General features: G+C 47.6%; 1 protein-coding gene and 1 long non-coding RNA gene across 7 annotated transcripts in view; one reads left to right on the top strand and one right to left on the bottom strand.

Annotated features, from left to right (window-relative positions):
- Positions 1-25,952, bottom strand: part of LOC126544574 (uncharacterized) — a 235,665-nt gene that overhangs the window by 168,839 nt on the left and 40,874 nt on the right. For 2 of the 6 annotated variants that reach the window (XM_055077732.2, XM_055077733.2), the window contains one exon: positions 21,236-24,809. The exons of the other annotated variants lie outside the window; for them this stretch is intronic. In XM_055077732.2, the coding sequence (XP_054933707.1) occupies positions 21,687-24,809 (3,123 nt within the window). In that variant the 3' untranslated portion in view covers positions 21,236-21,686. Of the gene's footprint in view, positions 1-21,235; positions 24,810-25,952 lie in introns of those variants that run through there. 6 annotated transcript variants of the gene reach the window in all.
- Positions 13,468-15,161, top strand: LOC129387929 (uncharacterized). Its single transcript, XR_008615082.1, has 2 exons — positions 13,468-13,699; positions 14,448-15,161. It is a non-coding gene; the product is annotated as an uncharacterized lncRNA (long non-coding RNA).

Genomic DNA, 25,952 nt, shown 5'->3' with positions numbered 1-25,952 from the left:
TCGCATTTCTTCCAAATCAAAAGTTTTTGTTATTTCGCTCCTTACGGTCATTTGTCAGTCGCGTAGTCTTAAATAATATATCTCTGCTTTTTCAGTAGGTCAAGCTATACCTTAGATAGCTAAATTATGTGGAAGCTGCATACATTGGTAATGAATGGAGAGGTCTTATTAGAGCCTTTGGCGACAAAGTTATCAGAAGACCAGCATGCTTCATGTCCTCTTCTGTGGTCTTCACAAATTTGCTTTTCACCTTATCAATTTATGTTTTAGATGCGAAGTTATGCCACACAGGAAGCTTTCACATTTTCTATAGTTAGCCAGAAAAAAAGATGATGAGAGCCATAAGTAACAGAACATGCTAATCATACCTCAAGTTGCCCGAGAGGCAGTTTAACAGTACACTTTGGTTTATTAGGGCACTCCACATACTGATCAGCAAGTATGGTGACCAGATCACGAGCTTGAAATATCTGAAATGAAGTAGAGGGTGTGTTTGAATTATAGAGCACATTCCATGGGCCTTTCTTTTGATCGTAATAAAGGAGGCAAGACTTCATAAATATGTGCAGAAACTTTTGCTGCTCAATTGGAGAATGAACTATAATGTTGTTTCCATTGAACAGTTTGGATATTACTAAAGGAAAGTTTTGAAGGATGATATTCATTTTCTCGGACTTTTGTAGCATTTCACTCTTCGAAATTGCTAAACAGATTATTTTGATCTGGCGCACATATGTCAAAGCATAATGCCTTCTAAGCTTCAGCACTCCGAAGTCACCACTAGGCTCTACGAGACAGCGTTCTACAGCTCACCCCGACAACAAATAGGCATTATGTGTCCCTTCATATGAATATCGAAATCCTATGTTACCATATTGTCGCAGACGTCACCAGAATACTGAAAACATTCGTGGTCTCATAATGCTCCTCTTGTTTCGACATCGAAGATTTTGTCTCTATGTGAAGCTTCTACTAGGCTACAGAGATCCTGTACCTTGTTTTGGGTCAGGTTACCGAAGACACCAATGAGATTGACCTTATCAAGCCTATGGTAGCGTCTGAGCGCCCACTGAGTGATATTGTTCACCTCAGTCGACTCAACCTATATCCCGACCCCAGATAATGCATGCTGACCAGCTCCGCGTCAGTGATTCGGCGTGGGTTTTAGTGTCGCAAGACTGGAGGCCAAGAATACTGTGAGAAAATACCAACGATTCGACGAAGAGGTGTTAAATATGCACGCCATCGAGCCTACTGGTATGTCTGCACCTCTAATTCTATAATGTAAGCTTTTCCAAACACATATTTTAGTAAAAAGCATCCAAAGGCGTATATTTTATCTAGCGTCGCGAAGCAGTCTGGAATCTGCATCAAGCATATCTCATCGACGCTCTGGAAGCTGTACAAAACCACGTCACTCGATTCATCCATTGGTCATACTAATATAACAACAGAGTCACGTCACTGAAATTATATCTGGGCGTCCGGACCTCGTTTTACTTCGGCGCATCACTTCCCTCTGTCTTTACCCCAAACTCACTTACAGTACTCCCCTTCATCAAGCACCCTATTTAACGCCCGCAGCACGCATATCATACCGGACCAGCGACTCGCAGCAGGTTTCACGACCAACTTCACAAACATCAACATTTTTAGCCTTGTTTTTTGTTCGCATGGCAGCAAGCTTTAACGGCCTCCGGCCCTACCATTGTCGACATAGTCTGCCAATACGTATTTTTACAACATGTCACTGACCATGTCCAAATACGTTGTACATGATTTTTCCTTATCTATGTTGTTTGTGTTTACATGCGTGTATGTGTACATATGTAAGCGTTAATGTGTGTGTATACATGTGTGAATATACTAGAATATGTATACTATATATTAATATATATATGCGCGCTTATGTTACTTGAACGGGTGTAAATTCTTATCTTATACCCACCCCTTATGTACTACCTCTGAAATCTGGGGTCTTTAAGGAAAATAAACTGAATTGATATAACGCTTTGTTGAAATCCCATGCTTCCTTATACATGGTCCCCTGAGGACTTGTCGTATAGAGAGTTTATGCAGTAGCTGGGGATGTACCGGTTAATTAGCGCTCTGGCAAATGAAAAGATGATAACAGTTAAATGGAACATCATTTCTCCATATTTGGAGGACATACTTCTTGCAACTGCTACGAAGTGTAGAACTTTTGCTGAAATGATATTAATTTATTAGTACTAGCCTTTCATTCTGAAATTTGGACATGCACTCTGCTGTTATTCATTAAGTATATATTTAGCCAATGTGGGTTTCTGCTATTGCAAAATCGGGCGCTTTGTGCACAGTTACAAATACAACGTGTAAAAGAAAACACCATCAATGGAAACATTGAAATTTAAAACTTCTCGCACAAATCTTCAAGCACTTCTTGGTGTACCCATGCTGCAAGTTTGAATAATATGCCTAAAGTATGTTACTAGGAAAAGCTGCAAGATAAACGCATGGTTCTTGCGCTTGATTTCAATATGTGATCACATCTTGTAGAGGTTTCATTTACTTCATTGTTAGTTCGCACAGGTTTACGTTGGGCGCATGTTTCAAGAGGTTCTGTGTGCTTTCCTAGTTGGCTAGGCCCGAAATATTTGATGTTTTCACACATGACGTTTCTACACAGGGTTCTCACTTACGCCTCACGTTCATTAAACTTGACAAAACACAGTGGCTTAAAAATATTATGCACACTGTACGCACATATTGAAATCTACGTGAAGCGAATATTTCCTGAAGTCGTTATTCAAATGCCGTGAATTTGTCGATTTCAAAAATGAGAAACACCCAGGAACCATAGTCAAAAAGGTCTGGGGGGGTTAGCAAAGGAATCTTTGCTATAAAAAATAATACATGCTGTAGCTCAACGCTATTCGTGGATTGGGTGGTGGAGAAGATTTGGGGAACCGCTTTTTAAACGACACAATTAGGCCGCGCATGGACAAAATGGGCTGAGCGGGAGTACGTTACCTGTGCTAGGGAAACATCCTTCCGCTCATCTGGACAGTGGATTTCGTACTTTTTGTGCTTGTAGAGCTGATCCTTGAGGCAGTCGTTGCACAACGTGTGGGAAGCAGAATCCGTGTACATGCAGAGGGACAGTATGTGGCACTGCCGGCAGAAGTAATGCCGCGATATCTCGCCCTTGAACCTAACCTTCATCGGGCCTCCAGGAAGGTCCCGGTAAGTGACCAGAGTTCCCATGGCACAGTCTTCAATTTCTCTTACTAGAAGTTATCCTGGCAAAGGTGAGCTTTCTCTTGTGCGTAGCACGGCTTTCGATTGGTGAATCCTTCATGCAAGGATGATTTTATCGGACTGGCAATATCGTTGAGGCGAGCTAGTTGTGATTCATGATTTCGAAACAATGCAAACCTCATGCGATACAGGAAATGAACGAGCGAGAACAACCGCTTACTACCAATTGACGCTTTTATTCACAAGCGTGAACCATCACACTAAGGGATAGCAGCCTAATCGAACGCAGTGCAAGAGTGCGCGTGTGAAGAAAAGCAGCGGGACACCTACCGGAGATTGCGAAAGCTGACAATACGTACTCATCGTAACACATACCAAGAAGCAGCACAACAAAATAAATGTACATCTTAAACACGTGGTCAGGCAGAATAAGAAAAATATCAGAGTACTTGCACAATACTATACGACAAAGTATGGTGGCGCAGGTAGTTAAAATTCTATTCTTTTTTTTTTCGTGCAGCTTGCTCTGCATTACAAACGTACATTTACGCAAAATCTCGGAAGCCCTCTTCATTTACAAATATCCGTAGATGCTTAGCAAAATTATCTTCCATGATCCAGCACCTGCAACTATTTTTCGGATCCGTGCATAGCTTAGCAGTCGTTAGTGTGGTTTGTGGAGCATGGCTCCTTCATCGGCTAATACACACCAAGAGGTGAGTGACCACTGCATACGTTGAAGCCCCATACTTGGAACAGTTCGCAAGTGGCTTGAAGTACTGCACCGCCGGCCCAGATGACGTAATGCGTAAAGGCTGCCCCAGATTACGTGCTAAAAAATGACGCAGTCTCACCCGAAAGGTCAAGCAAGAATTGCGATGGCAAATTCATGAACAGCTATAAGAAGTATGCATAGTAGTTTTATTAGCCGTATAAACTTGTAAACAAAGGCGCACTATGCTTGCGGTCAGCTTTCTGTTGCTATGAAGGGAAAGCTACACATGTATTTCCGTGCTGAGTAGTGCGGCAGCGTTTGACATGGCTTCTGATTGCTCGGATCATGCGCTGAATCGAAGTACCTTCCACGTGCGACGGTTTCCCGTTTCTCCAGACGCGGAAGGGAAAAGCCGCAAAACAAGTAAACCTTTACAATCAGTGGTGTGTTCTATCTTATTTAAATGTTGCTAGTGTGGTGCTTATGCTTTGTCCTCCCCAGCTTGAACTAACGCGGATAAAGACCCGGGACTCTTATCAGAAGCGCTCTCACTTGTGCGCGCTTTGCCTACATAGCTATCCCTTGATAACCACAGAAGTTGTCCGCGAGTGTAACTAAATTCACAGGCATAATGTCACGAGCCCGCAGGACAACATCCCTACATTTCACTCGATGGCCGCGGAAATTCGCTGTCAAAACACTGCAGTGCCAAAACGCGGCAACAACAGCGAGGGAATTGACCTTGGTGCAGCCGCTCGCACTAAAGCAAACTAAGCCTTGAAAACACAGCGCAGCGCGCACTCGGTACCTGTCACAGATGGCTTTCAAGTTACAGCGACCAGGCCGGGCACGCACAGACTTGAACGCGCCACGCCTTCCTCCCCTCCCCCGCCCGAAGCCTTGAGCGTGGCGGAAGGCGGCGGGCTCGCAGCCAGTTTTCCAACGTCGCTGCCTGAGATGGAGCCCCAATCCCTGCTCACCCTCACACGCTTTCACTCGCATATACAGCATACGGCGCGCGGCGACTTTTCAACGTGACACCGTAAAGAGGCTCGTGTCGCAGGTAATTTGGTGTCGGCGTCGGATATCGTTTCGGCAAAAAGATTTTTCAACCACCCATACCCAGGCGCTCCATGTGGCTCAAGAGACTTACTGAACTTATTCTATTTCTCAAGCTAAAATACCCGCAAAAATCATAAAGTACAACTTACATACAACTTGCAGAGATGATAGCCCTCGGACTGCAATTTGAATAAACGAGGAAACACGAATCTCTTACGAAAAAAGTCAAACAAACCCCTTTTTCAGTGTTTCTACAATTCAGCGCGCGCCGGCGCATGAATGTCTCGGAGGCCTCGCAGCACGCGCCCGCTTTCTTGAAACACTTCTAAATGGCGCTCTCCTCCGACGCATCGCGGCCCACGCAAGAGGCCGCCGTTCTGCCGAGAGCCCGTACGAGGGACCAGAAAACGTACGCGTTGCTGAGTACGAGGGTGCCATCCCTACAGAGACGACCGCGTTTAGATGGGGGTGATGAGTGAGTGAGTGAAGTAACTTTATTTCGGTCCAGAGAAGACGCAGGGGAGACCCCGCGCCACGCGGATAGTCTCACGTAGGGACCGCCACGCCTAGCTTGACGGCCGTATCGCGGGCACTCTGGATGGCCAGGGTTTGGTCGTTGAGTTCGGGACTGCCCAAGAGCGCAGCCCACCTATCCTCACTGAAGGAGGAGCCGATGGCTTCACACTCCCACAACACATGGTCCAATGTTGCCCTTAGTCCACAGGCAGGGCAGTCCACACTGGGATATCTTTCAGAGTATATGGCATGAAGAACTGCGAGGCTAGGGTACGCATGGGCTTGTAGAAGTCGAAGGGTAACTGCCCGCGCCCTCCATAAGGCGGGGTGCGGGAGGGGGAATACCCGTCTTGACAGATAGTAGTGCGTGGTGATTTCATTAAACGTAAGAAAGGGTTCCCCGAGGGGCAGGGGGATTGCTGAGGCGGCGCGGTCAGTGAGTCCTCGCGCGGCCTCGTGTGCGCCCTCGTTAGGGTTAGAGGGAGAACCCTCAATCGACCCCAAGTGAGGGAGCGGGAAACCAAATGAGACAATGCGGAGAGATACTTTTGGCGCTTTGGAGAATGTGGAGGGCTTGGGGGGAGAGCATACCGGTTTGGTAGGCCTTAATGGCTGCCTTGGAATCACTATATAATACCTCTCTGCGACCATCGAGCACAGCCAGCGTGATTGCAGCCTGTTCTGCTACCATGGGCCTCGAAGTGCGTACCGTAGCGGAACAAGTGAGCCCTGAATTGGAGTCTACGGTGGAGACGGCGAATGCCTCTTGTTGGACATATGCCGCGGCATCCACGAAGCTTGCCTCGATGTGGTTATTGCGGACATGCTCGAGTAGAGCTGCACCCCTGGCCCGACGTCTGCCGACGTTGTTTGCGGGGTGCCTATTGCGGGGAAGAGGCGCGATGTGCAGTTGAGACCCGATGACGCTGGGAATCCGCACGGCGTCGGTGCACTGGTCTACAGGATTGAGGCCCATTTCGTCGAGTATATTGCGGCCCGTCAGGGTGTCGGATAGCCTGAGCAGCTGTGAGTGCTCATGTGCCTCGATAATTTCTTCAAAGGAGTTGTGGACTCCTAGCTTCAACAGGTTTTCGGTGTCGGTGCTTGTAGGTAAGCCAAGGGCAAGCTTAAAGACCTTTCTGATGAGTGAATTAAGCTTGTTCCTCTCTGCAACATGCCAATTATGCATGGCCGCCGGGTATGAAAGGTGGCAGAGAACAAAAGCGTGTATAATGCGGATGAGGTTGTCTTCCTTGATTCCCCGGTGCCTGTTGGCAATCGTCCGAATGAGGCCTAGAGCACTCTCCGTCTTGGCGGCGATCTTTCTGAGTGCGGTTCCATTGGCACCGTTAGACTAGATATACATCCCCAATATTCGGAGCGAGTCCACTCTGGGCACCGGAGACCCGTCACCAGTGAAAAGCCGTATTTTGCTTTCGGACGCCGGTTTCCAATCACGATGGCCGCCGCCTCTGGGTCTTTTCTTGTAGAGAAGTAGCTCAGATTTCGATGGAGAACATCTGAGCGCAGTGGGGTGGAGGAAGCGCTCGGTCGCATCGATGGCGCTCTGCATGGCGGCTTCGGCTTGGCCGTCGCTTCCGCCGACGCACCAGATGGTGATGTCATCTGCGTAGATGGTATGGCTGATTCCTTGAATCTTCGTGAGCTACTTAGAAAGCCCACTCATTGCGATGTTAAATAATGTTGGCGTGATGACTGAGCCCTGAGGCGTGCCGCGTGAACCGAGGGTGATCTCTTGCGAAAGATATCCTTCGATCTTGAGCTTGGCAGTTCTCTGGGTAAGGAAGGATCGGACGAAGTCGTAGGCCCTCTTACCGAGCCCGAGGCCGGCAATAGACTAGAGAATGAACTCGTGTGAGATATTGTCGAACGTCTTCTGCAGGTCTAATCCAAGGATGGCTCTGGTATCTCCCGTGCTCCGGTCGATGATCTGATGCTTTATCAGCTTCATGGCGTCCTGTTTCGAGTGGCCGGCTCTGAAACCAATCACATTATCGGTATACCTGTCATTGGCCTCGATGTGCACCTTGAGCTGGTTCAGCAGGGCATGCTCTGCAACCTTAGCGACACAGGACGTCAGAGAAATTGGTCTTAGATTCTCTATTCCTGGTGTTTTACCGCGTTTGGGGCTGAGTACGGTGCAGGCCGCCTTCCACTTTGTGGGGACCTGTCCACTGCGGCAGACTTGGTTAATCCTTTCACTGAGGAAGTCGATCGCATCACCATCGAGATTCCTCAGCATCCTGTTAGTGACGCCATCTGGGCCAGGGGCAGATTTGACGTTGAGTGAGAAGAGGACATCTCGAATCTCGGCCGCGGTAAAGTCCTGGTCCAACTCCGGCACCGCAGACCCCACGTAGTCCGGCAACTGGGCAGGGGCAGAGCTATCCGCGACCGGCAGGTACTTGTCTCTGAGCCTGTCGACAATCAACTCGTCCGGAGTAGAGTCCGTAGCGAGGTGGATGGCTCGCGCGAGGGATATTCTCTGGCTGGATGTGGTGCTGCCTTAATCGAGAAGGTGTTTGAGCAGACGCCAGCTCTTGCGTGATCTGAGCTGACCCTCGGCGGATTCGCAGAGCTCAACCCATTGTTGCTTACACAGGTTCTTGCAGTGATGTTCGGTCTCCCTGCTAACATCCGAAACCTTCTTGCGGAGCCTCCTGTTACGCTTCTGCCCCTTCCATCTCATAAGGAGGACTTGCTTGGCTTCCAGCACGTGCGCCAACCTGCTATCCATCTTGTCAACGTCGAGCTCAGTGACGACCTCCTTGGTTGCCACAGCGGCGTCATCCCTGATCCCTTTGCATCAACCTTCAAAATCTGTCTCGCCCATCGGTGCGCGCTCGGCTCCGATCTTGCGGAAAACGTCTCAGTCAATCAACTTGAATTTCCTCGTCGTATAGCGGGCAATCGGGAGGGAGACTTCGATGACGTAGTGGTCACTTCCGAGGTCTAGAGCCGTGTTGACCCACTTGACCTCCCCTACGTTCTTGACAAAAGAGAGGTCTGGGGTAGTGTCCCGGCATGCGGAGTTGCCTCTCCTAGTGGGGAAATCCTTATCGGTGATAAGGGTCAAGTCCAGTTACATCGCAGTCTGCCACAGTTCGCGTCCCTTCGGCGTGTCATGGGTCGACCCCCACACCCTATGCGGGGCGTTGAAATCGCCGACGATGGCAAGAGGGTGCCCACCGGCCAGGCTGACGGCATTCTTGAGGAGAGAGTTCGCCCTCACCCTGTGGTAGCTGGGGCTGCAGTATACGTTGAGGATAAAGAGGCTGTTTCTTCTAAGGCCCTTTCTGGGTGGGTTCATGAGGATTTCAGTCATGGCGTACTCGATGCCATCACCAACTGCGCCGAGGTCGCGAGAGAGGCAATTGTACCTTTTGTTGACAAGGGTAACAACTCCCCTACCTCCTCCTAGAATGTGAGGATACTACCATGTAACTTGCGTGTTTGATAGGAGTACTAGTTACAACTTCCTGAATAGCGATGATTTGGGGCTTAACCATGAGCGTTCTTAAATATTGCTGCTGAAGCGGCTTCTTGTTGGGAAACCCTCCGCAGTTCCATTGCCAGATACTAAAGTTCTCATCCGCACTATGCATGGCTAGGCTGAGAGGAGGCTTCAACGGCCCTGAGAATCGCGCCCTCCGTAGGTGGTGCTAGTACATGACGTCGTGCTGCGGCCTGCGAAGGACCGGGGCCGGGTTCTCTCCTGGCATCGACCTCCTCTAATTTGCTTATCCGTTCACTGAGTGCATCTAAGCCCATTTTTGGGTGCGCTATAGCTTCCTGGACGTTTGCTAAGCTAGCTTGTATGCTGGCGAAGGCATTCTTGAGTTCTGAGAGCAATTTTATAGTGTCGTCTTCCTCTGTTCTCTACCGCTCGACGCGTGGGCGCGCGAGGCGCGTGGGATGTCTCGGACGTATCCATGGCGACCGGGGCCAAAGCGGGTTGCGGCGAGGAAGGTGAAAGCACGAGCTTCCTAATCTCCGCCATCTCCGCTGCTAGCCTGCGCATTTCTTGTTTAACCTGCGCGTTTTCTTTCATCAACTGCTCGTTAACTCGTAGCAACTCCTCGAGCCCGTGTGCGTGGTGCGAATCACGAGGCGGGTCGTCACCTCTTGGACCCTCACGTCCCCCTCGAACCTTGTGAGCCCAGGAGAGCCAGAACTTGCTTCTAAGTGTGGTGGGTGTGCTGGTGTGGGACTTGGTCCCCCTCGACGTGTCACGCCCCGGCCTGGAGCTGGAGCGAGGCCGAGAACCGGAGCGTCCCCGGGAACAGGCCCGTCCTCTGGACCCACAGCGGGAGGCGGAACGTGCCCTGGAGGCGGAGTGGGCCCTGGATACGGAACGGACTCTCGAGCGGCCCCTGAAACGGGAGCGTCCTCTGCGCTGAGCACCCAGAGTGGACGAAGCCTGGACGAGTTCCGTAGTGTCCGAGCGCGGCTGAGGGGTCGGTGACGCGGCACCGGCCATCTTGGCGCGCTCACTGCGACGACGACGCACAATGTATGGAATCTTGAACCTTTGAGCACGGTCCTTATTAGCCGCGAGATGATGGCCACTACAGAGTTTGCACTTGGGGGTACACTGATGCTGCTCATCGGGACTAGGGGCGCCACAGCCACGGCAAATACGGACAGCTGGATTGGGACACACGTCGGCGCGATGACCGAGGCGGCCGCACGTATAGCACACGTCTATTTGCTTGCGGTAGAGTGAGCACTGCATCAGCTACGGTCCCTACCTGACAAAGTTCGGTATACGATGCCCGTCGAACGCGACGATGACCATGCCGGTTTGAGCTATTCTCTTCGCTGCTAAGGCGAGTGGATTATTGGCGTTGACAATCTTGGCATTGATGACGTCAGGGCCGTCTTGAAGAGGAATGTAGTGGATCACCCCCTTACACGAGGAGCGCGGGGCCGTCTCGTAGGCACTGAGCTCATATACATTGCACGAGATGAGGATCTGCCTCATCCGGACGCAGCGGTTCGCATTCTCGCGCTTGGGAGTTCTGGCAACCATAATATTTTGCTGTAGATTCGGGCATAGAGAATCTTGGCAGAGATCTTCCTTACTGATGCCAGCGGCGGCGAGTATTGCGTCAGCCACCGTAACAACGCCAATCTTGGAGATATTGAGTCCACTTCGCGGCCTGATCACAATCTTGATATTGTCTCGAAGAAGTGAGGGCATTCGTCCCGCTCGTATCACTTTGGATTTTAACGCATCACCGCCTGATTTGCCACGGCGCGCTGCCGGCTGGGGCGATGGCGCATTAGTGTAAGCCATGCGCGTTTTGGCGCTAACTCTTCTGGCCCCCGCAGACTGCCAGCCTTTTTCTTGGGTAATCTCTTCCGGGGAGATATCCTCCCCCGCCACTTGATACTCAATCTTGAGCAAGAAATGAAGCGTACCCCACCTTGAAAAGGCCAGTACGCGGCGGGCAGGTGGTTCACGAGGCGAAAAGCTCGGTCTCCAAGCTCGGGCATGGGTCGGAGGCTCGTGGCCGTGGCGCGAGGCGCGTGGCCTCCTGGAGCAAAGCTTGGCAATCCTCCGTAGGCTTAGCTTGGCGGCCGCCGCCTTGCTGCTGTCAAAGCGTGTAAATCTGTGAAAAATGAACTCACAGCGCTGCGGATGGTCTCTCTGAATGCCGCTTTCGAGCTGCGTCGAATGATGCAGACGTTCTGGCGCTTGCAGGTTGCAGTCCGCAGGAAGTACACGTTGAATCGGGAGCTCATGTGGAACAAGTCCACTGAGTTGGCTCCCTTGCGGTGGTCCCCCCAGATGGGGGTGATAGACGAAAACACTCGCATACCATATGGACTCGTGTAAGAGCGGCACTTCTTGTGGCAATTTGGACGAGGTGCGGCCCTTACATGAGTCCATACGGTATGCGAGTATTTTCGTCTATCACCGCCATCTAAACGCGGTCGTCTCTGTAGGGATGGCACCTTTGCACTCAGCAACGAGTACGTTGTAATTACCGAGATACCCCAAAGGGCAACCTCGTTCCTGTTTTAGGTCATCGCAGCGGAACTGATGTGATGAAGTTGGTATAAGTACTCAGCTCCCAAAAACACAAGTTGTCTTACAGTCGCATTACGTTGAAAATCCGTTCTGTTAATGTAACAACCGGTTGAGCACATTGGCGAAGGAAAATATGACGTATGAATATTCCCTTTCAAGGTTTACTAGCGAATGTTTGTCGACTGAATATATTATGGATGGGAATTTCCTGTCGTGGGTCTGAATTTTATTTGTGAACTGTATGAGAAAAATCTCGAATAATAGATTTGAACAATATCCGGAAACAAGTATGTACTCAAAGCTGCACTTATTTTGTATGCTAAATGTTACTGATTAATAACGACCGAGTTCTTGATCATATGAGTGGCCATCACCATAAAAGAAGACGGGCCATTTCTTGTTAACAGCTTAATCATTCGTTGTGAACCAGAAAAAACTTCAAGAAACGTAAGATTACTTTTGAGGTGAAAGGGGGATCTACCCTGCAGGCACGGGGACAGACGGCCAAAGTGTGACATCACTGCATGGTGTTTAACGTGAAGTGCAGATGCTACGCGGATGGTAGCCCACACGTCAAAGTGCGAAATTCGTGCATGGGCGTTGCAAAACTATTTCCAATTATGCAGTTTTTACAGATTACCATTACAGGCTGCCGCGAGACAGCGGAGGGCCCGCGGTAATCGGGAATCGATTGCAACAGCTGCTGATTGCCTTAGTGCAAGACACGTGGCTGACTGACACCTGTTGACACACCGTCGATCTCAGCTCATAGGACGCTCAGGTGTACGAATAGTCGAGTATATGCCTTGCTTACCCTCCCTGCTGCATCGCCGCTATCACCAGTCAATCTGTCGTACCACTATGAGCTACCATGGTCACTATCAAATAAACTTTCGCGAATTTCCTTTTGCGTATCTACCGCATGCGAGGTGGATAGGCACATGCGGTGGATACACAATCATACAAAACGGTAATTCCTAAATAACTCCGCATGAGCAATATCCCCAGTGAGTAATGCGAGATATGTAGCAATGACCAGCGACATTTCTCGCCAAGCTGTACCTGGCCAGCCTTTCTGATTACATGCCATTTCTCGAACCTCGACCGGCGTTACTATTGGGTAATGGGGCGTTGTCGGCGGGCTGCAGGCGTCCGGTAGACCATGGCGACTATGCAAGGACGAGACAACTTCTAGTGGGAAACTTGGACTGTTTATTCAATGGTTCGTGCAGGTTATAGAAGAAGAGAATGAATGAATTGAAAGATACATTGCGAGACCCCCTAAATAGGCCCACTAAAATCGTAGGCGGAATCTTGCTCACGTCGACGCAACGTGACATGCACTGAGTCCCCATCGTTGCTTTCCCGCTGCTCTTTCTTCTAGGCGACGTTGGTTCACCGAAAAGGGTCTCCCCTACAATCGGACAGCTCGCGGAAAGGTTTTTCACGCACACACAAAGGGCCCTGTAAACACTGCGGGGCATCCGCCAGACCGGCAACCATTCGAGACAATTATAACAAATTCGGAATCCATCCTCCGTTTCGGTTGAGCAAGGTCTTTCGAGCATCCTTTTTGCCCCGGGTGTTACACGCCGAACGTAACAAGGGCCAGCCACGTATTGATCAACGAGTACCACGTTCCACAACAGCGAAAGTTCTGCAAAACAAATGCTTACCTTTTCTCCTAGGTTCCGAAATATTCCTCCAAGAAGGCTTGCGCGCCCCTGTTGGGTTATCTCACGTTTGCTGGTCTACGCCTCCGCCGCCGAGAGCCTTCTATCGGCGAACGACATTGTTGCCATCGAAACGCGTTTCGATAAGGCCTGCTCATAGAGTAACAGAGTAAACGACAAGACTGGACACTCGCGGCGTTTCGCGGCCGGGCTATGGATGTTCGCCGATTCTTCTAGGTGGCAGAGCACACACACAAAAAAATAAATGCGGCTGTGGCTGTGGCTGCGGCTAGCAGCTTGACAGGCTGCACGACCACTGGGCACCACCCAACACGTGCGAAGCCTAGTCAGGCCGCGCCGACGGGCTCTTTCTGTAAAATGCACCTGAGCACCAATGTTGGGTTCTGCCAGCGTCTGCTTCGTCGCTGTTTCATGGTAAGGCCACAGCAAGTTCTTTTGCGACTTGTTAACGACTTATTCTCTTCGCATTTCGTCGTGTCACTGTTAGCCGCATGAATGAGGGACGGCGGCCTTGCAGCCATGAACAGCTGCTGCCCAATTGCTACGTTGACTTTCATTTCAGATTCTTTTTTTATGCGCAGCAATTAGTGGTGATGTTAGCGATAACAGCAACGCGGCAGCGTCCTAGCTGCCAGGCATGTTCGATAGAAAGACGAAGTTAAAAAATAAAATGGTTCGTTAAGGAATGCGGCCTGTGAACACATGCCGTTCGGGGCAGAGAGCCTTATGTTACGTGCAGTGGCTTCTGAAAAAAGTATGGTGCTCTGCTTTTGCAATAGAACTGTAGCTATTTCTAAAGCGGTACACATGCAATATTTGCAGTATGGCAATAATTCGCGCTCTCTTAACCTCTTTAGAAGGCAATGTGTGCTCGTGCGTTGCTAGCGGTTCTTTTTTTTTTGCATTGGGCTGAAGATAAGTGTTTTCATGATTTAATTGTGTGCGGAGTCGTTACCGTAGAAAGTTCCTTGTTTCTTATCGTTTATAACAGTGCTTCCTTAACCAAACGAAAAAAACGCATTACATGAAGGAACCCAGCATCTCCATTATAAAGCTTTGCAGGCTCCAGTATTGCTTATACGAAGGAACGTGGCGTCTACATTCAGTAGCTTTGAAGCCTCCAGTATTGCTTACCTTCTGTCTGTCGTTTTACGTATTGCAGGAATCTCCACCATTTCCTCAAAATGCACTGTACAGCCAAAGGACATCATGCATACTCAAGGGCAATATTCCAAGTATCAGAAGACGATTGCAAGACTTCGAAGACAGCAGCTGAAGACCCCCAACACAAAGTGCTTAATTGCAGCTGTTTAATGACGGACACACTGGGTTACACATTCGAGATGAGGTGGTTGGTTTGTGCTCGATTATTTTTGCAGCCATTTTATTTCGGCACGCAACCATCGACATAATTTTGCTACCCTAATTCACCCTCTTTCGCAGAAGTACAAGAAAAAACGTCATATTCTTTTCCTCCTAAAACAATCCCTTTTATAGCAAATTAATTGCTGGCGTGTATATGCAGTCTTTATTTCCATTATCTGGATAGTTGCAACACGTCTTCTATGTGTTTTGCTTGTGTAAAGTTATTGCCATCACGCCATTAATTTCCGACTATTTCCATTATACCGGTGTCACAGGACCACTTTCGATCGCGATCAAGCCCGATCCAGATCGAAATTTTCGACTGCTATTGGCTCCATCGCGCAGCTTGCACAAAAGAACCAATCGCGGCCGAGAAATTCAAATCGGATTGCGCATTATCGCATTTAAATGTGCGCTGTGTGACACCCATATTACTTGAATTTCGCCATTTCTTTCCCGTTTTCATGTATTTGCCTCTGACAATCTTGCTGCAATAAATTGTTGCCTGCTATTTTCGTGTTCGTGACTGTGCGGCAAGTTGATTTATATTTAAGGAACGCGGCACATTTATTTACGATACACCTTTTGGCGTGAGTTACTAGACGTACGATATCATAAGCGAAAAAGTTATACTTCCTGAATAGTTGGCATGATAGCTGCGCAAAGCTATAGCTTGAAACAGCAAATGTGTTTTTAAGTGAAACTAACATGAAGTGAAACACCTTCGCGCTCTTGTCACGTCGTCACAACATATAAACAGCGGCACAAGCACCTGCATGAAATCACTCCACTTGAGCAACGTCATGGGTTACAAAAAAATAAAAGAAATGAAACTAAACCTAGGGCTTCCGAGATTCAGCGGCGTGCGCGACAATCTTGGAGGCTGCTACGTTTCGCCGATTCCGCTGGGTGCGCTGAGAGCCAAAGTCGGCCGCAGGCGCCTATGGGAATGTCCACTCTTTGAGTTTACTATGGTACTTTATGGCCGGCTTGCCACGACTTTACCAGCAGAAGCTCGCGCATGATCAGGAAAGGTGGGAGGCCACCGCCCGGTTATTTGACGCCATCGGCTTCCGAAAGCAAACGGTTCCGTTTACTTATCGAGACAAGAAAACAAAGGAAAGTCCGTTTCAACTATTGAGTTACACAGTGGACAAAAATCTTGCGCTAGAATATTTCGGCCCCCTGAAGAGTCATCGGTATATACGAATTTTTCTAACATTTGACCTGCATTCATTGGCAAAGCACGTCCAGCTTTTTTTTTTAGCTCGTTGCAGTTCAACTGTATCACGTTTCACGCTACAATTAGTAGAATAAAATGGTGAACCTGAGATCTCTGAACCACCAAGGGAAGCATTAGTAGTATGGGATATTCTTTCACTCTATGGCATGAATATGCCAAGAAATGTTGGAGTTTTCTATAATAATTACTAGAGGAAACCCTGACGATGCGATCGTTCACCCACCGCAAGAATGAGGGGTAGTACATGCATTTGTCTGATCTTCGTGGTTGGGGCTTCAGATATTTTTGTGGCTTCGTTTATTACGTTACATCTGGGTACAACCTGTACGAAATTACGAGGGAAATAATACTGTTTTATTGCGGAAGGTATTTACACCATGCAAGCACGCATAATCGCTGATAATTGCAGTGGTTCCACTTGTCCATGCATCCTTGACGTAATGGTTTCAGTGTCGGGCTTCTGTGGCAGCGGTCCTGTGGTCCACTCTTGATGTCATCCAATTTTAAAAATGCTTGTTGAATTATTCATAACGGAGTACTTTCTTAAATATGATGACTTTCCAAAGTCACGAAGCCATTTATTGCCAGAAGGAGAAAATTCAACCAAATCCGTGTGGCACACATAATTACCATCATGGCCAAACTGCCTTGCGTGCAGCCACGATAGACACTTGCGCCACAGCTATCTCTAGTAATCGTATGAAAATCTGTGTAAAGAATAATGTGAAATTTCTTTTCCTGTTCATTACGTTTCACCATACCAATACTCCGGCGATGCCGCAAACGTCAGAGTTATTCATAATTGGTAAGGCGCCTTCTCGCTAGCAGGCGTCTAATCGAATCGGCGTCCGCTACAAGATTTAGCTTGCCACGGTGGGTTTTCGAAGCCCTTTGAAAGAGTTGCTCTGCGTCATTTTGTGCGTGTCAATAAAACATGACGGTGTTATTAATAAAGTTAGAAGACGAATATGCCTGCAGTTGAAGTTGATGAAAGAAGAAGGCTTCCAGAGCAAGTCTGGGGTGGGATATGCGCGGATGCATTGCACACGTCCCGCTATCGCATCACCTCTCGCGTGAGGGAAGTGGAAGTAGCACCGGACTGCTAATCTTTTTACTGGAATGTCTTCAGAATCTGTGCACATTCTTGCCTGTCATTTGTTCGGTAGCGGCTTACATTTTTTGACTTCACAATTTTCGGTATCTGCCCACATTATGCGTATCGTGAGGGGTAATGCATGGTAAACAATTTCTGGGGTGTTAGGGGCTAAAACTACCCTCTTATTACGAGGCGCGCTGCTGTTTGGGACAGCGTCCGTGAACAAATGGTTACAGCATCGGGTTCCTTGTGACACAGGTCCTCCGTTCGGATCCGACAGACGGGTGTTGGCTCTTAGTTGGCTCCCCTCACCTCCGTGGCCCCGTCAAACTGCCGCAGCTTGCGCAGAGTTCTTACTTCTGCTGCTTCTACGCTTCTACTGCGTATGGTGTGGCTGAGCGCAGGCGCGTGGGGCCCATCTCGAAACCAATCTGCGATGGGTACAGAGTACATAGGAGCGCCGAGTGCTGATGGCTTTATGTGCGCTGTGTTCATGCCCAAAGGTCAACTCCCTCACTGGTGCTGCAGCTGTTAATGACGCTAGCGCTCTGACAGCCAGTGTCCGCGGTGATCGAGTAAGATGTGTTTGCCTGTGCGCGTGAGAACGTCTCTGTTCATTTTGTTAGTAAGCGAAAGTTCACAAGTTTATACGGACAATAAAAATGTTCTCCTTACTTGGTATAGCTGTTTATTAATTTGCTATCGCACTCGATGCTTCGCCTTTCAAGCGAAACTGTGACATCAACCTGATTAGTTACACTTTAAAAACAACCCCGCCTATTAAGGTGTATATTTGCCACACAACAATAATCGTCGTCTGTCTTGCCCGCATCTATTTTAACGCATCGAGCCCGATGCTTCGAAATCACGAACGGCATGCGCGTTATCAGCCTGACCGAGCATTTCCCACAGGAAACTAACCAGCGCAGCGTTTTCAGGAAAGGAAATGCCAGCAATGCATCATCATCATCATCAGCCTGCCTACGCCAACTGCAGGGCAAGGGCCTCTCCCATACTTCTCCAACTGCCCCGGTCATGTACTAATTGTGGCCATTCTGGCAAGCAATGCAGATGGCGATTTTTGTTGTGTGGCGAATATCCAACCCAAAGGGTGCCACTGTTCTTAGAGTGTAGACGTGAGAGAACCGGTAGCATAGCCAGTGCAACTTCTTGCTGGGCGAGCTGGTGCTTTGAGGCCATGGCAGAGCAAGCGAAGAAATTGTACGCAACCACTGCAGATATAAAAACACCGACAAACATACACAGACATAGCTAATGAGCGTTGGTGTGTCTGGGCACATTCTTTGCGTATAATGTTCGCACTTGTTCATTCATGGCATCAAAGTCAGTACGGCTGCTTTACCATTTAACATGGTCTTGAACAAAGTAATTTAAAGCGTATAGCTGGTAAAAACGTTCAAATACGAACCATTATAAATAGGGGTGTGCGAATATTCGAAATTTCGAATACGAATCGAATATTTTTCTTATGTGAAGCGTATTCGATTCGAGAAATGCATATTCGTAAATTCCCGAATACTCGAGGATGGCCGAATAATGGTCGAAACGGCGAATATTCGGACAGACCGTGAATAATTTAGCAATTAACGAATTATATGCTTGCTCCACATTCTCCTAAAAACATGTTTATTCACTGAGAGCTTCACATGATCCGCGCATTATCTGTATGATCTGCATCAAGATGGCAAGTTGGGCCAGTTTGTTGGGATTCATAGTAAGGTTCGTTACAGCGCAACACAAAACAGGGACAAAAGAAGGTACAAAACGACGACACAGCGTTACAGCACTGGGATCTTAAGTGCTGTAACGAACCTTACTATGAATGTGTACGCTCTGTTCCAGTCTATCTGCACCAGGCCCGTCAGACATGATCAGTTTCAATTTTTTTTACCATGCTTTATTCCAGGGCTCTTTCATAACAATATATGATGTACTTTCGGGCTTTGTAAGTATGCGCAATAAAATATGCACCTAGAAAATGTTACCTGGACAAATGTTGTCACAGTGCATAGAGAGCCCTTACTTTCTGAACATGTTGAGCAGTCAATTTTCCTTCGCGATAATCTGTAACAAGCGTTTACCTGACAGAGCATTACCTGACATTACCTGAATGCATTACCTATAATGAATGCCTCTTTAACCTGAAGCAGCCTCGTAAAATGCAATATTATTTTTAAAAGGATAATAAAGCTATTGTTACCTCGTTTTGCAATTTTTTAATACTACACATATATTCGATATTCGATTCGATATTCGAGGACAGTTTTTCGCCCCATTTGTATTCGATTCGTATTCGAAAATTTCAATATTCGCACACCCCTAATTATAAACGTTACACTTAGAGGATGTTAATAAGTGACCTAATCCTCAACACACTGTGCTCATCCCTACATAGAATGTTGTAATAACTAGAAGGAACTGTAGCACCATGATTATTAATCTGCCACGAGAATGATGGTTAGTACAAAGATCAGCCTGGCCTTCGTGCTTGTGGCGTCCAACCCTCTTGTGCTTTTGTTTACATTTTATCTGCCTTTATGGGCCTAAGGCTCAAACCATTCTTATTTTTCCAAACACAGAAAGCAAGAAGACTATGCGCCTCAGCACAACCATCGCCCATTGTTCCACCTTTATGGCAATATTATGTAGAAAATCATTATTTTGCAAACTTACCAATTTTATTGAGGCCACAAGGAAGAACTTTATGTAAATCTTTGTGCTAGCCCTCATTTTCATTCTCGCTGAACCGCCATGATTGCAACTCTCATGGATAGTAGCGCAAGACTTCTTTCTAGTAATTTTTGCAGAAACCTATATGCGTTCTCGAACACTCTTCATTTGTGTCAGTGATTACCAAAAGCAAAGTATATTAATTGGGCGACAAAGTCTCATAGATCCACTCATGGTTTGGTCCATATACTGTACGTAAGACATGCGTGTTCTATTGGGAACACGCGCTCAAAAGCAGACGCTTTCCTTGATATCCAGCAAGTACGTCGAGCAGCCATGGCCAGTGGACTCCTGGAATGAGGATACCACCCACTCGACCTCAAGAGTAACGACCTTGATGGTCCAAATAAATGCTTTCTCTCTCTTTCTCCATGGTGAAATGTGTTACTGAGGCCCACCTCTTCATTTTTAAAGGATCTTTGCCTTTCCGCATTCCACAGGAAGGGCCCGTACTGCTTTCCTGTAAAATTTACGAGCGCTTCAAATTTCACGTTACGCATCTCTCGAAGTCTGTCACTCTAGTAAAGGGAATTTGATTATTTAAACAGCAGTCCTGATCTTAAATATGAACCAGCATTCGATATCTATACGTTACACCTTTACAGCAGCGAGAGCTAGCCATCCCCCTCCTTGCGCACCCCCTCCCCCACCACCTCGGTAGGAAATTTTGATCATTAGCTTCTCCTTTGCCATTTCTGCCAAATATCACAGGCTTTAAATGAGACACGTTACAAACATTGAAAGTGAAATCAAGGCATCAGGTGGCGTCAGGGTACACCACACATCGACGAAAGGCGCCTAACCATATAAAGAAGACCTTTGAGTACTTAGCTTTTACAAGAACTTTATGTATACTGCATAGGCTAGAAAGATGACACGTACATTCTAAACCTCATTACGCATGTAGTCCCCCTATGTTAGTGGAATGTATACGCAAAAGTCTTCTACTAACTAAGTGGAATGAACGGGTGCTAACATTCTTGAGTTTCAGCTGCTATGTGTCACTCCTACTATCATTCCCCATAAGTCCCTTAGATAAGTCGAATATCTTATTCATGTTGCGCATAGGTTCCACGAAATAAGCGAAATGTAATTAAGAAGGTTCTACTTTGTTCAATTTATGTGGAACCAGGTTAAGAGTGCTTGAAGAGCGATAATTCTCGTCCGTTCCTTTAGGCTGTCATACTAGGCAGGAGGGCGGCAAATGGGTGCAGATATCAAGTTCATCACATAATATTTTGCTGTTGCGCAATTAAAAAAAAGCGCACATGACACAGCAAAAAACTGTATCACCTCTTGAGTGAAGGCGGCCATATACACTACAGCGCAATCTCTGCATTATTTAGAGCATTGCTGCGAAGTTCTAAGGTTACATTTTTTCATTTGTGTGTCTTGGTGCACTTATAACAGGGCTACACAATTCACGAAGAGAAATGTATGCAAATGCTCCACTGAGAACCACTGATGAAAGCGTACACTGACTATGTCGAATAGGTCCAGTCGTGATTGGGGTTTATTCATCTGCGTGCAAAGTTAAAAAACAAATGGCAAATATTTCGGACAGTGGAATGTCCCATGGAAATTATGGCCCACAACACCTCAGCATGCTGTCACTTAGAGATCATAGTTCAAAGCCAAGTTGTTAAAGAAGTAGTGAACTTACGAAACCGTCTGAGTGAATGAACGAATGCTTGTAGTTATACTTTTCAAGATGGTTCGTCGTCTATCAGTAATAAGAATAAAAATATTTTGCACTTCTCAGCTTTCGTAATCTTCACGCGTGTATGTGAAAGGGATGGTGGCTAGACGCATATTTAGATTGGTGCTGAGGGGTACGCAAAGGTAGCCTCTTTTTCGCCGTTAAACGAGTGCTTTCATTTGACTCCCTGTGGTTATTCCCCAGTTTGTCAAACTTCTGTCTCCAGACTTGACAAATATCCGCTAAATTAATTCTCCTGATTTTTGGCCACATCGTTGACACTCTGCTCCGCTTGTTCCAGAATTCGGCTGCAAGTATTCATTGGAGAATCTGCTGCTTGCGAGTAAAGCTGCTGGGAACTGCGCTGTACAGTATGCGCGCGATGCAAGTCTGCGAAAGTGTCGCCATCACATGTAAGTTGCAGTGAACAAGGAATGTTTTTCTGAAATTTACCCCGTCCAGTCCCTTTAGATTTTAGTTGATCGTACGTCGACGCTTCAAATTCAGGAGCAGGAGCTGTAGGGTCAACGTCGTTTTTTAGATGGGTGGAATCTTGTACTGTAGCGATGGTGTCTGCTTCGCTGCACGCGCTTTTCTCTACTTTTGCCTGGTCTTCATCGCAAGCTTGTGAAATTTCAGAGTTTTGACATCTATTCCAGCTGCCTTGAGAGGGCTTTTGGTTGTTTGACCTAGATTCATAGCAATGCTTTGACGCCTTAGGCTTCAAATGATCGTCATTCTCTTCCCAGCTATCATTACAACTGGCGCAAGAATAAAAGTCCAAGCGCTCAGGAAAGTTTGCTGTTCCATGCTTTTCAGTGCTTTTCATTTCTAGATTTACCTTCGCCGTGTAAAAGGTACCTACAGGCGATTTTTCCGTAGGTTCTGGATGACTGAAAGAAGCCACTGCCTTCCTCGGGGTGCATCGGGTTTCTGTGTTGGTCAGCCCTGCTCTGCGCTCTTCTCTAACCCCAATGTTGTCGTGTTTTTGCGTCATACTGCTGTTCGAAACTATCCATGCATTCTGCGATGGTCGTCTTCCTGACCTCTCATACTTCGTTGTGCTGCTTCTCAGAGCATCCACTTGGCGGATTTCGTTATCTTGGCGTTGTAAGTTAAGTGGAGTAGGAGGGACTTCTTCGCTTGAGCTGCCGGGTAGAGGGGAACCGGTAACACACGTTGGTTTGATATCTTCATCTGTGGTTTCAGTGGAAAAACCCTTATTCGGTTGACGACACAAACGTGCTCCTCCGCCAATGTGTCCAGCGATTGCTTTTGAAAAGATTTGTCTATCCTCTGACACCACAGAATTCGCCGGCTTGTCCTCACAAATGTCGCTTCGTCCTATTTTGTAAGCATAGGAGTCGCTGACCACATAGCTTCCGCGTTTTCGGTGACAGCTCTCGTGGCCATCGTCTCGGTCATGAGTAAATGCTGCTGTTGCAGTAGGTGTCGGATAGGACTTTTTGACTACCTCTGCGAATGTCATTCGGCGAGGCTCCTTGCCTCCGGTGCTATGGCTGCTAGCTTTTGTTGGTGCTAGATACTTCATTGGTTCATCTGCTGAGGGTCCTGAATGGTGTGATGGAGTTGCGTTCTGGAACGCTGTGTTGCTTTTTTGTTCGGAAGAAACTAAGCCACTGTCGAGTCCACTGAGTGATCTTTCTGTTTCATCACACTGTCTCTCATAGGTGCCCTCGCTGCTTTCCTGTTGTGTTTGATCATGCGTTTTTACGTACGCGCCTTTTTCACGGAAGCGCTCTATCCGTGGATATTGCGATGATATTCCTCGTGACGTCTCATACTTCGTGTTTGCACTTCCTAGAGCGTCCGCTTGGATGATTTCGTTTTCTTCATGTTGTGCATTCAATAGAGTAGGAGGGACTTCTTTGCTAAAGATTCCGGGTACAGGGGAACCCGTAAAATAGTTTGGTTTGCTGTCTTCCTTTGTGGTTTCAAAGGAAACACCTTTATTCGGCTGATGACTGGAAGGTACTCCTCCAGCTATGTGTCCAGCAAAACTGTGTGGATTGATATTACTATCCTCTGCCGCCGCAGAATACGCGGGCTTGCCTTCACAAATACTGCTTCGTGTATTGTAGGAACAGGTATCACTGACCTCATGGCTGCCGCTTTTTAGGTGACAGCTTTCTTGCTCATCGTCCGGGTCATCATTAAATGCTCCTGTTGTAGCAGGCGTCTGGTTGGACTCTTTAAATGCCTCTGCGCACGTCCTTCGGCAAGGCTCCTTGTCTCCAGAGCTATGACTGGTAGCTTTCGTTGCTGCTAGATACTTCATTGGTTCATCTGCTGAGGGTCCTGAATGGTGTGATGGAGTTGCGTTCTCGAATGCTGTGTAGCTTTTTTGCTCAGAAGAAACAAAGCCACTGCCGAGTCCACGGACTGACCTTCCTGTTTCATCACACTGTCTCTCGTAGGTGCCCTCGCTGAGTTCTTGTTGTGTTTGATCTGGCGTTTTTACGTACCCGCCTTTTTCTCGGAAGTGCTCTATCCGTGAAGTTTGCGATGATATTCCTCGTGACCTCTCGTAGTTCGCGTTTGCACTTCCCAGAGCATCCGCTTGGACAATTTCGTTTTTTTCGTGTTGTGAATTCAATAGAGTAGGAGGGACTTCTTCGCTAAAGCTTCTGGGTACAGGGGAACCCGTAACATAGTTTGGTTTGCTGTCTTCCTTTTTGGTTTCAGAGGAAAAACCTTTATTCGGCTGTTGACTCGAAGGTACTTCTCCAGGCATGTACCCAGTGACACTGCGTGGATTCATTTTTCTGCCTTCTGCCACCACAGAATACGCGGGCTTATCCTCGCAAATACTGCTTCGTGTTTTGTAGGAACAGGTATCACTGACCTCATAGCTTCCGCGCTTTTGGTGACAGCTCTTTTGACCATCCTCTCGACCATGATTAAATGCTCCTGTTGTAGTAGGCATCGGGTTGGGCACTTTCCCTGCTTCTGTGTACGTCAGTCGACAAGGCTGTTCGACTACAGTGCTATGACTGCTAGCTTTCGTTGCTGCTAGATAGTTCATTGGTTCATCTGCTGAGGGTCCCAAATGGTGTGACCGAGATGTGTTCTGGAATGTTGTATTGCTTTCTCGTTCTGAAGCAACTAAGCCGTTGATGAGACCACTGGCTGGCCTGTCTGGGTCATCACCCTGTACCCCGTAGGTGCCCTCTACGCTGAGATCTCTTTGTGTTTGATCATGTGTTTTTACGCACCCGGCTTCTCCTCGGAAGTCTATTTCTGAGAAAATTTCATGAATACCTATGGGACCTATTGTGGAGGTAAAGTCGTCAAGAAGATCGGCGATCGACAATTTCCTTGTTTCCTTGCTATGTTGCGCCTCTTCCTTCTGGAATGTAAAGAAAGCAAAAAAATTAATATTGGATACCATCAGAAAAAGCAGATCAAAAATTTTGATTGGCAAAAAGAAAGGCGAGAAGGCAGATGGCACTGCTGCAAGGCAGACGCCGAATCGGCAACCTCGAGTTTAACACTTCCCGGTTGCTACGCGTTAGCGACGTTCGGTTTTTAGAAAATAAAATGTAAACCACATGGAACGCCTGCCTGTCCTATTTCAGTTTTCAATAACACGGCGTGGGCAGGTCTGTTTCATACAGTACAAATTTTGGTCCATGCTTGCACGAACAACGCTTCTGCCTGGACAGCGCGCGGTCCTCAATAAGCGTGAAATGAACATGGCAACGTAAGGTGGTCGACGCTTAACCTACCAGCCTCTGGACTTGTATACCTGAAAAGCGAGTCTACACAGAAGTCCTACATCATGTTGTTCACGTGCGGCATAGGTTGTGCGATTCACCTGGAACTTGACACCCGTTCAACTCCTCACAGTTTCTGAGATCTACGCCGTTCGTTAGCTGCACGTCGTGGATCCACGGTAATGTACTCCGTGTGGTGTGCGAAGTGCGCGAAACCGAGTACCGTGTATATTTAGAAGAAAGAAAGGATAACGACAAAGAGTGCGTGTAGATGTGAGTGCAGTGCTTGGCAATGGAAGGCGACAACAGTGTACCAAGCATAAGGACACGCGGTGCAATAAATGGACAGCAGCATGCCGCGGAAGTGAACGAGGCCACAAACAACATGTCGCAGTAGCCAGACGAAGATCCAATGAACCAATCCTGTGGAACCGCGTAGCCAAGAATAAAGAAGGGCAAAATGCGTTGTTTCCTATGAAATAAGTCATTGGGTTGTTCGCTTTAGCACCGAAATTTTCGGAGATGGCCGAGAATATAAACTGAGAACAGAAATCGCGAGCTTCAGCTTACCAGCAATATATTGTAGGCGCTGACGCACGATGCAGTGAATTGTTGTATGAATTGTCCCCTGTTGCCTCAGACTTGGTTAAGCGTGTAGCATTTTCATTAATGCCCCCGCATCCATCCACAAGAAACCATCTTCACCAAACTTTCTCGCTGAGCAAGAAGCACGTTTACATAATACATAAAAGTCACAACTTTGTTGTTGTGCAACT

The sequence above is a fragment of the Dermacentor andersoni genome, chromosome 10 (assembly GCF_023375885.2).
Source record: "Dermacentor andersoni chromosome 10, qqDerAnde1_hic_scaffold, whole genome shotgun sequence".
NCBI lineage: Eukaryota > Metazoa > Arthropoda > Arachnida > Ixodida > Ixodidae > Dermacentor > Dermacentor andersoni.
This window is presented reverse-complemented; position numbering and strand designations above follow the sequence as displayed.